Raw genomic sequence first — 10,722 nt, forward strand, 5'->3', positions numbered from 1 at the left:
TTCTGTCCTTAAGAACAGGCACAGTTGTGGGATTTGATTCATATAATCCCTTGTATCTTTAGTGTTTTGGATGCACACACCAATTACAACCTCTTCTGGATGGGCTTCCTGTCTCTACACACAAATACACCACTCTGACATAATTAATTAACTTTAAAATAATTCCACTGACACAAGAAAATATTTAAGTGGATATAAAGGTTTGATACAGAAATGTATATGCAAATATTCTCTTTCACCACTGCTGTCAGTAAATGACACTGGCACTGGTCCCTGTTCCTGCAAAAGTGATTCATTGATTTGCTCACATCACTGTCACTAAGAGAAGGTGGTGTGACCTGAAAAAAACTTACAGAACACTCCTGGGGAACACTGGCCTAAAGTGACACATTTTATTGCTGAACATGAAACACAAGGAGAAAGAAAAGTCAAAGTCAAGAAACTCCTGAGAAGGAAACTTATGTTTTATTATCAGCAGGGGTTGTAGGAGTTGTGTTACAGAATCTAAAGAAAGGAAACATTCTAGGGGAGCTGGGAGGTCTGAAGACTTGGGTTCAGGAAATTGCTTTGGTCCTCTCACAGGAGGATGTTTTGGTAAGTTAAAACAATGGCTTCAGCACAGCACAGTCAGCTTTGCACGTTGGAGGAACTGCTTGGTCTTCAGGCCCTGATGTCACACAGGGGGTTCAGTCTGTGTTTCACCATCTAGAAATTACTCAACTCCAGTTAAACCCTGACTCTTAAAGCCTGGGCTGCTGTGGTGGTAACTGTTGTGCAGTTCCCCACGTGGTGACTTGTGTTTGCCTTGAGGAGAGACTTCTGGCATGGAGAGAAGGCTTTGGATGAGATCAGAGCACCAGAGGTACATGGCTTATCCTAAATGAATCCACTGTTTAATTCTATTTCCTAGCCCCATGTTTTGCTCAATACACAGAAGCAGAGGGGGGGAACTAGACTGGGTGGGGTTTGCTGTCAGTGACTGGGTTCAGAGTTTGCCACTGCAGAGGTGAATTTTAGGATGAACCTGTACCTTAGAATAATGGCCTTAAAGAAGTTAAAGCAGAGGTGGGTGCAGCTGCTGGTGCCATTTGATGCCACCCTCAGATGCTGCAGGAGGAGCCCTTGTATTTCCTGGAGGTTACTGGTGTTGAAGTAGCAGGCAGATTTCTTCTAACTCTGCCTGCTGTTGGTGTTTTTGGAGGAAGCTGGCACAGCCTGTGTCCCTGGCTGCCCTTTCCAGCCTGCAGCACAGAAGAAACTGTGAGAAACAAGCACTGAGTGCCCCATCCAGATCTGCCCACCAGGAGAAATGAGGAAGTGATGCAGGAAGGACAATCCTGAGCAAATGAAACCAGGCACTGAACAAAGGAGGCAGAACCTGTGCAGGTGCTTCCAGGGCCACGTTGTTTCTCAGTGCATGAACCCCCAAAAGAGTGACTGTCCCCCCTGCCTCAGGCCCTGCAGGGTCACAGCCCCTTCCCAGCTCCAAGAGCTGCTCCAATGCCACATTCCCTGCACTTCCAGAGCAGAGCAGTCCTGCTGCTTCACACCTGGTGTCACATCACCCAGGCAGGAGCTGGAGGCAGTGGCTGCCAAGGCAGCAGAGCAGGAAACAGGTTGGGTTTCAGCTTCAGCCCTTCCCAAAGTGCCAGTGGTGGTTCCCATCACAGCTTTTCTGCACATGGAAGCAAAGCACAGCCACAGGACAACGCTGGCTATTGGCATAAGTACAGATATATGTATCACTGGATATAAAAACATTCATTTGGTGCCTTCTTTGTCCTTTTATAAAAATCCTTTTATAAATCCATAGTGACGACACACTGTTGCAAGCTCAGGATACCAGAGAAATCTCAGGGAGAAAGGCAGTCCTTAGAGGATGTTTTTTTCTCTCTGGGAATCCTGATCTGGGCTATGTCCACCTCCCAGTGCTGGTGTGATGCCACACCTGTGTGGAGTTCCTGGAGCACAAGTCCAGCAGAGCCATTGCTGTGCCTAGAGCCCGCCGAGCTGGTCTGGGCTCTGATTGCCGTTCAGTGTAGGGCTGGACAAGGACTTCCTGGAGCTGGACCTGGGAAATGAGCACAGGGACAGGGTGAGCAGCCTGGGTTTGTTTCAGGAGGTAAAAATGTTCCCAGCCAGGCCTGTCTCACCTCACCCCAAAGGCCCCTCCACACAGGGAAAGCTCCAGATCTCAGTTTCATGAGGCTCTTGGAGCTGTCCCAGTTCCACCCTCAGTCATCAGGGACCAACAGCACGAGGCCATTGTCAGCCCAACCATGACACAGCAGCTGCCTTTGCTCCCCAGCTCACTGCAGAATTACAGAATAAGCCAATAACTTGGCCAAAATAATTTGGAAGAATATATTTCCCTGGAACTGTGCTCCTGTATCTCCTGCTATTTCTATCACTCTTAACAAAAAGACATAATTTTTAACACAAAGCCAGGCCCCACTTACTTGACTTCCTCATACTTTTTGCCTCGATAAAAGTTACTCTTCTTGATCAAATACAGCAGCACCAGGTCACAAAAGAAAGCTCCCTGTAAAGGGAAAGAACTTGTGTTTTATCTTTGAAACAAAAGAGGAAGTGTTCTGATCTTGTTAGTAATGCACATTAATTAAAGAATAACTTGCAAAAGCAATGTTTTCCTTCATTCTCCATGCATTTTCCAGGGCATGTATATATTATATACCCCCTGTTGGGGTGTTCAGACTACCAGGTTTATTAAATGCTTTTAAGGCAGGACACAGACACACACCTGGCTGAGTAGTCTGAGCAATAAATATTCTGCTGGAGAAGATTTAAACACCCCATCCCGTTTTCATCCCATTTGAGGTCTGGGTCCCCTGGGGTTATTTTAAGACAAAACAGTTACTTACAGCTCCCATGAGTGCCAGCCCCGAGCTGATATTGATAATGGTGGGAATGATGTTAAATTTCCCTGCCTGGAAGAGGAAAGGTCATGAAGTCACCCCTGAGAGAACAACCCACAAAGCAAACTCAGGGGTGTGGCACTGCACTGGGGAAGCTGCTGCTGCTGCCTCTGGGTGTGTTTTGTTCCCAGGCACAACCACGGGGGTTTGCAGGGAACAGTCTTGGAGGCTGAAGGTCTCTGTGCCTCACATCTGACTGTCCCTGGCTGCATTTCTGAGCTTGCATCATCCCTGGATTGGCTTCTTTTCTCTCTGCAGTACTTGCAAGTCTCTGGGGCTCATTTATTTCTGCTGGGCTTTACATGAGCCTGGTTTTAAGGAGAGGAGGTGCAGGCTCAGCTGCACTCCAGGTGATCTCTCTTGCATGGGGTTAGCTCCACATGGATGGATGGGAAAAGCCCTTTCCTACAAGCCAGAGAGGCTGTCCTCACCTCAGAGCTGCCTCCCTCCACTTTCTCTGTCTCCAGGCTCTGGGACATTGTGGCCTGGGCCTCACCTTGCCGTTCACCATCACGTCGAAGCGGATTCCGTACGCTTTAATGAGCGTCCTGTAGTCGACCCCCTCCACATCCCGGTAATACTTGGCAAACCTGGAATACAACAATGCTGGGTTTAATCCACCTGCCCCTCTGAATGCTCTCAGCCCTTCCAGCAGGGCTGGTGCCTTATCAAAGCCAGCTCTAGCCTGCCAGGAGCACTCTCCACCTCCCTCCCTCCTCTGCAGCGTTCTGTGCTTGGCTGTGGCAGTGCCTGGCACAGGCTGGTGCTGCTCCACTGCCAACCTGCAGCACCTGCAAGTCCAAGCAGCCCAGCCCAGCTGTGGTACTGCACTGTGGCCTCCTCTGCACCCACCTGAAGTTGTAGCCAGAAGAGATGGATGTTTCTGCAGACTTGTTATCCAGCCGGCTAAAAGAATAGTGAGGATTACATTCAGAAGGGGCTTTATCAAGATCACAGTTCCATTCAATCTGAATTCCTATCACACCACCCTTAAAAGAGAGAGACAGGGTGAGTTGTTTAAGCTTAATTCAGCTTTAAAGTGTTTTCAAATTTGTCAGACCCTTGGGCAGGTTTTCCCCAGGGGCAAGAAACAGCACTTCTGGTCACAGACAAGGGGGCACACTGGGCTGGGCTGAGTTCAGGTGTGTGATATTAATCCTGCTGTTACTCTATAACCGCACTTCTCCATGTGCTGGTATCCTGAGGTTTCTCATCCCAGGACATTGATTTCATTTCCACACTTCAGTGGAGAAAATGATCTTTTTTGCAGGGGTGGATTTTCGTGGTTTAAACCAACGGTGAAGTAATGTAGAAATTAAACAAAGAATCCCTACTAGCAGAGCAGCAGTTTGGACAGCTCTGAACAGAAGATAACTGACCCAACCAGCCCTTTTGGAGACCCCCCCATTCCCTGGGGACAGGATAAATGGGACAGCTTGACTCTCAGTGCAGCCTGGACAGGAGGCAGCTCCCTGGGCAGTGACTCCTCACAGCCCCCAGTAGCAGTGAGCCAGCTGGGGAGCCCCTGGAGCCCAGGGGCACTCCTACCTCCGAGGCCATTTCCTGGAAGTCTCCCCCAGCCCAGCGCACGATGTTCCCCAGCACGAAGATGGGGCAGTAGGGATGCTCCTGGCTGTACCGACAGCTCTTCAGGTAGGACTCGTTGTCAGTTGCCAGCACATTCATCCTGCACGTGGGAAACAGGGAAATGTCCACCTTGGCTCCCTGTGTCCTTGCCTGCACCAGGACTACAGAGACAAGAGGCTTCTCCAGCACCCTCTGTACAAACCAGCCTCATCACCCTGCAAGTGTCCCTGCTGCTGGCCTGGGGAAAGCAGTCTGTCCCCCAAAAATGACCTCCTGGCCAGGAAAGGACTTGGCCAGCTGAATCTGGGCTCCAGAAAGGACTCACACAGACCAGACTGCCACACTGCTCCAGGGCCACCTGTTTTTCTCAAGAAAAAACAATGGGATTCTACAAATGCCTATCTGAGCTCAGGATAAGAGCCAGAACATGCACCTTTCTATGCTGCTTTAGTTTGTTCACATTGCAGCAGAAAAGGCAAACAAATATTTTTAAATTTTCTGCCAGCCTTTTCCAAGCACTTCATTTTCCTGGAGGAGAAGTAATATCTGTTGTAGGAGTAGTTAAGGAACCTGTGGCACTTACTTGGAGAATTTAAACTTGGGGAACCGAATGGAGTTCTTGATGTAAACAGTGAAGTTTTCTGCACTGCCCAGAAGGGGTTTCCTGGAAAAGAAAGGTTTGTTCTCTTTGTCCCCTGCCCACATGTGAAATCTTGAATTGCCATTTTAGAAGCAGCTTCATGCAATGGGTTGGATGGCACCAGGCCAGCTGTGCCACTTCCCCCACAGTGGTGAGGAGTGTGCAGGTTCAGGGGACACCCCAAGAGCTGGGAACAGCCAGGGAGAGAAGCAGGGGGAGCAGAGGGCCAGTCCTGCAGGGACATTCCAGCAAGCACCCAAGCAGAGGGGACACAGGAACTGCCCTGGGTCACACACAAGCCAAGCAACTCAAGCTTGCAAACCAGACACATACTTGGGCTTGGATCTTTTCTCCACTGGGCACCAGGCCAGTATCTCACAAGTCCCTCTGGTGCTGCCCCTGTCTTTCAAACAACGGCCAGTCTTAACCCCTGCAAGCAGACATCACAGAAAAGGTCACACCAAGCAGTCACCTCCTCTCCTTGCCTACAGGGCATGTGAAAATAGAGGATTTTCCCTCTCCTCCCTGCTGTGAAAGGGCCTCTCAGCTGGAACAAACACCTCTTGTTGTGCCTCTGAGCAGCCCAGGGTTCCCTGGCCCAGCCACCACAGAGCTGTAAGCAAGGCAGGGATCTTAATAAAAGAAAGGAAAGAAAAGAAAGGCCTTGGTGCTCTCTGCAATCAGAAATCTGGCTGGGGCTCCTGAAGGACACCAGACACAGCACAGACAGGGGCACTGCCCTTACCATTGCCAGCCACCACTGCCGCCCCTTCCAGGCAGTCCGTGTCCTTCTCACACAGGGCATCAGGAATGCTGGCACTCTGCAAGGGGGAAAGGACACAAGTGAGAGTGTGACAGGACACCAGAGCCAGAGGGATGAGAAAGTGCTGCTGATGTGGGTGAATTCTGTGTGAGCACTAAAACCACACAGCTGAACTGGTAACTGTGGGTCATGCAAACATATCCCACCAGGAGCACCAGGATTCAGCCACACTTTCCTGATTTTGGGTTCTGCTCAGTCTGGAGAGGGGCAGACTGAAAAAAACCAACATTAGTACTCACCAAAACCAGGCAGGAGCCACTTTGCTTTAAGATAACCCTACCTTGGATCTGAGCCACAAGGTCCTCTGTCCCAAATCTGCCCCTGTGGTGCCTGCCCAAGCCAGCTGTGCCATGGAGCAGATGGACAAAGCACTCCCTGCACAGCAGAGACCTCCTCCCCCGGGCTCCAGCCCATTCCAAACAGCTCCACTGAGGATATTCCTCATGCCTTTGGCCTTCAGGGCGTGTTCTGGGAGGTGCTGAGCCCCCACCCCTTGTCTGGAAGGTCATGAGAGCCTGAATGTTCAGCACTTTCCAGGATGGGGCTCTTAAAATGTTTCCCCACCCCATAAACTACTCTGAATCCCATTGTTACAAATACATATTATGGCATTGGCTTTTTGGAAATATTGGGGTGGATACTGTATGTGTAGTGTTGAAATGGTTTTTAAGATACAGTTTTCTTTAGGAGTAACAGAAGCTGATAAAATGTCTTTGTATTTAGTGAGCTACCTGCTTGGTTGGATAACCTCCAGTGAAGACACCTATACTAATATACCAGTTAAAGCACCAGCCATCAGTAAAAATTGAAGACTACAGCCCAAATTAAGACTAATAAGAAAAAGAAATTAAAACCACAGCCAAGAAACACACATGCTCTAAAAAGGCAGACTCAAGGAGTAGCCATGTGAAACAGCTCCTGGAATAAGGAAAATAGTTTATAAAAAGTTTGAAAATGTGTGATAGGTCTATGAATATGCAACAGGCTGATAAATTTATGGGGTGTCTCCAAAGCAGCAGGGGTGTTCTTGGCTGGATGTCAAAGCACTGGGCCGTTATAACCTTTGCTTTATTTTTATCTCTTATTGTCTTTTATTAAGCCTTTTACACTCTACCAGGAAAGTGAATTTCGTTTTTCACAACATCAAAGTTGTGAAAAGTCCCAGGGCCTGTTTTTAACCCTGAGAAATCACTGCCTGGTCTGATATCCAGCTGGGCAGAAATTCAACACCACCAAAAGTCAGGAAGGCTCTACATGACCAGTGCTTCTGGAAATTAAGACAGTTGAGCCTCCCAGGTTTACAGGAATTTCCCAACTGAGCTATCACACTCCAGGAAAAAACCACTTGTCTTTCATCCTTCCTTTCTTTGTTGCTCCAGAAGTCCTCTGTCAGCTCTTACCCCTGGTTTTGCAGGGGTCTGAGGGTCAAAGGGCTCAGTTCTTCCTACCTCAGGACATGTGGATTGTCTCTGGTTTGGGGTCACAATCAGATTTGTCATGACAAAGAAGACGCTTTCACCCTGCAATAAACAAAGAGTTAGAAAACCTGGTTTACTTTTAAATACTTGTAATAAGGAGCATGAAGCTCACTCCAGAAGAGAACAACCCCCTCTCTTCACAGTTTTCAGGCTGAGATACAACATCACCCTTTGTGTGGATATTTGTTTGGATGAATTCCCTCACACTGTGGGTGCACACACAGCCATGAGAGCCAGCCCACGGTCCTGGGGGGCAGGCAGAGCACCCCCAGCATCTCAAATGAAAACAAAATTCACACCAGAAAACCCCTTCCAGCACCACTTTCTTGTATCCCAGCTCAGGGAAGAGCTGGATAGATCACTTCAGCACCCACACAGGGGTGATGCCAACCTGGGGAGGGATGACATAGTCTGCAACATCCCACAGCCTCTCCCCCAGCTCCGAGGTGTTGGTGAAGGCCACCCCTTTCAGCTTGGTGATGACAGAGCTCTGCAGGGACGTGTCTGTGTCCTGGTAGCCTTTCTTGACCACAAACACCCACCTGTGTGAACACAGCAGCGTTAGGGGCAGTCAGGGGATGAGTCAGACAGAGAAATTCACACCAAGGTCAAATCAAAACATGCCAATGACACCAAAGCCTCTGCAACTGCTACTGCTAATAAATGATAAACTCTTGGACACAAGCTGTGCTTGTCAGTAGAGGAGAAACGTGTAATAACAGGTCATAGGGTAAACAAACAAAGCCTCCATCTGTGCTACACTCAGCAGCCTCAGAAAGGGAAAGGAAGAGCAGGGCTGTGTCTTTTTCAAGATGAAAAGCAGCAGAGGCTTTTGCAGGTTGCAGGGCAGAGCCTTGGTTGTGTTGGTTTAAGTGCAGGACTCTCAGCACACAGCCACTGTGGATGTGCCACAGATGGAACCCCTGCAGCTGAGCTGGGCACTCCTGACAGAAACCTGCAGGGACTGTTCCCAGCTGGACACGGGCTCCTTTGTAAGCCAGGGTGATGGGAACACCTGCCTGCACCCTGGGAGAGCTGCTGCCCTGCTGAGCCATCAGGGAAAGGCTTTGCTGCCTTCTCCCCACGGCATGCAGCAGCAATTTCATTTCCCTGGGTGAAAACCTCTGGCTCAGATGAAATGCTTCCAGCTCCCCCCACAATACTGCTAAGTATTAATGACAATAAATCACCCCTGAAGAAGCTGAGGGTGCTGGGGCAGGTTGGGAGAGGGAGAGAGGCTGGATCTGTGGCACAGCTCTCCTGGTGGCACTCAGCCCTTCACCTGCCACGTGTGACAAACCTGCACCTCAACATTCCCCCCCTGGGGAGTCTCCTGCTTCCCCTTTTCCCAAGAACACTGATTTCCTCTCCCAGGAGGGGTCAAAAGCAGATCCTTGCATTTTCTGCAGTGAATCAATGAAGAAATGGCAGCTACATCCAAGAATTAATCCAGAAGGGTTTGATGATCCCCACCCCAAGCCAGCCTTTGAGCAGGGACATGTTCCTGTAAGGAATCACCATCAGTGACAGTGGCAAGGGTTTGCAATAGACGCCAAAGGATGAAAACAGCCCTTCCCTGTCCACACTGCATCTCTTAGTGCTCAGCAATGTTATCCACAGGATTTCTCTTTCAGCCAGTCCCTGCCAGGCTGCTGAGGCTTCACTGGAGCAGGCTCTGGGACTGCACAGCTTGCTATAAATACACCCAGCACGTAAAAATGACTCTGCTATATTTAATCAGTGGAAACAGGAGGTGTGAGAAAGGTGAAGGGACCCAGGAGCACAGACAGTGAGGGGACAGAGTTGGGTGTCACAGTCTGAAAAGCCTCAAAAAGCAACTCAACCAGCACAGGCTGGATAATTCCAGGTCTGAGCAGGGACAATCCCTGTGCCCATTGCACACCAGTGGGACCAGTTTGCTGCAGAACTGGGCCTTCCCCAAGCTGTTCCTGAGCCAAGCTGCCCTGCTCTGAAATGAATGCAGAGCAGCCAACATTCCTGCTGCCTCAGCCCCCACGAGCCTGGCTGCTGCAGCCCACTCCAGCAAAGAAATCCTCATTTTCTGCCTCCTTCCCTCCCATCTAGACCTGATGCTGTGCAGAAAACACAGGTGTGCCCCAAGGCTCAGCACCCTGGCTGTTAATGCTCTTTTTTCCTGAGGAGTCAAGCAGTAGGGTTTGGCACTGTTCCCACAAAATATAGAAATAAAGGCATAAATAATGCAGTGCAAAGCCATAGTCATTAGGTCTATTTTTAACACGACCTTCATCTGAAAAGTAGAGCTGAATTTAGCCATCTGTAGCAGGTGAAAAATCAGGTATAATCTATTAGACATTACAAAATGCAGCTGTAGAAACCTGTCTGATTATCTGCATTGAAATCAGGCTGCCACTGTGTGCAGAGTACCCTAATTTATCTTTAACACAGCACAATCCATCTTTAACACAGCAAAACCCATCTTTATCACAGCAAAGCATGCAGCAGAGGGTGATTCTTACCCCACCAGGTACGCCAGGATGGAGAGCTGCACCACTCTGTAGAGGACCCCAACCTTCTTGTTCTTGGCAATGACGTATTTCTCCGTTTTATAATCGAAAAGGGACAGGAATAAAGCCTTCCAAGCCACCTGCCCCATGCTCCCAGCTCGCTCCGTGGCTGGAGCAGGCACAGCTCGCACCACCCACACGTGCAGTGCATGGAAACCTGACACACCAGCCCTGATCTCCTCCTCCTCCTCCTCCCTCTCTCAGCTGCTCGCCGGCAGCAGCTCAGCCAGAGCCCAGCAGTGCAGTCACATCCTTCCTGAGCTGCTTTCCAGCTGATTCATCCCTTGGGAAAGCCCCTCTCCCCTCTCAGCTGTGCCCCCAGCTTTTATTCTCTCCCCCATAAACATTTTAGAATGGATGTGTTATAGTGTGAATCTATGTTCACACAGTCACAGAATGTGCTGAGCTGGAAGGGACCCACAGGAATCATCCAGTCCAACTCTTAGTCCTGCACAGACACCCCAAAAATCCCACCCAGTGCCTGGAAGTGTTGCCCAAACACTCCTGGATCTCTGTCAGGCTGTGCCCATTCCCTGGAGAGCCTGGTCAATGCAAATCACTCTCTGGGAGAAACTTTTCCTAAAATCCAGCCCAACCCAACCCTCCCTGGCACAGCTGCAGCCATTCCCTCAGGTCCTGCCACTGTCAGCAGAGAGCAGAGCTCAGCTCACAGAATTCACAGAATTCACAGCTGCAGCTGCCAAGGGCACTC

At 49.6% G+C, this 10,722-nt stretch overlaps 1 protein-coding gene across 3 annotated transcripts; it reads right to left on the bottom strand.

Annotated features, from left to right (window-relative positions):
* Positions 1–446: 446 nt before the first annotated feature.
* On the bottom strand, positions 447–10,232 carry P2RX5 (purinergic receptor P2X 5). 3 transcript variants are annotated; one of them, XM_056506841.1, is made up of 12 exons: positions 9,963–10,232; positions 7,856–8,006; positions 7,435–7,506; positions 5,909–5,984; positions 5,497–5,593; positions 5,107–5,187; positions 4,485–4,623; positions 3,789–3,925; positions 3,433–3,526; positions 2,883–2,948; positions 2,460–2,542; positions 447–2,071 (listed from the first exon to the last, which is right to left on the bottom strand). In XM_056506841.1, exons 1-12 carry the CDS (start codon positions 10,097–10,099, stop codon positions 1,996–1,998), a joined length of 1,209 nt encoding a protein of 402 aa, XP_056362816.1. In that variant the 5' UTR covers positions 10,100–10,232; the 3' UTR covers positions 447–1,995. The 3 variants fall into 3 exon arrangements, with proteins under 3 accessions (XP_056362816.1, XP_056362815.1, XP_056362817.1); XM_056506840.1 differs by having other exon boundaries at positions 7,387–7,506; XM_056506842.1 differs by lacking the exon at positions 447–2,071 and having other exon boundaries at positions 2,456–2,542.
* Between the last annotated feature and the right edge of the window lie 490 nt (positions 10,233–10,722).

Source organism: Oenanthe melanoleuca, chromosome 19, assembly GCF_029582105.1.
Source record: "Oenanthe melanoleuca isolate GR-GAL-2019-014 chromosome 19, OMel1.0, whole genome shotgun sequence".
Taxonomy (NCBI): domain Eukaryota; kingdom Metazoa; phylum Chordata; class Aves; order Passeriformes; family Muscicapidae; genus Oenanthe; species Oenanthe melanoleuca.

Excerpts from the sequence above, each read along its gene's own strand:
- P2RX5 (XM_056506840.1), bottom strand. The coding sequence starts at position 10,099 with ATGGGGCAGGTGGCTTGGAAGGCTTTATTCCTGTCCCTTTTCGATTAT. Across the intron at positions 7,507-7,855 it reads ACTATGTCATCCCTCCCCAG|GGTGAAAGCGTCTTCTTTGT; the intron begins GTTGGCATCACC and ends TGTTTATTGCAG. Across the intron at positions 2,543-2,882 it reads GGCTGGCACTCATGGGAGCT|GGAGCTTTCTTTTGTGACCT; the intron begins GTAAGTAACTGT and ends TTCCCTTTACAG.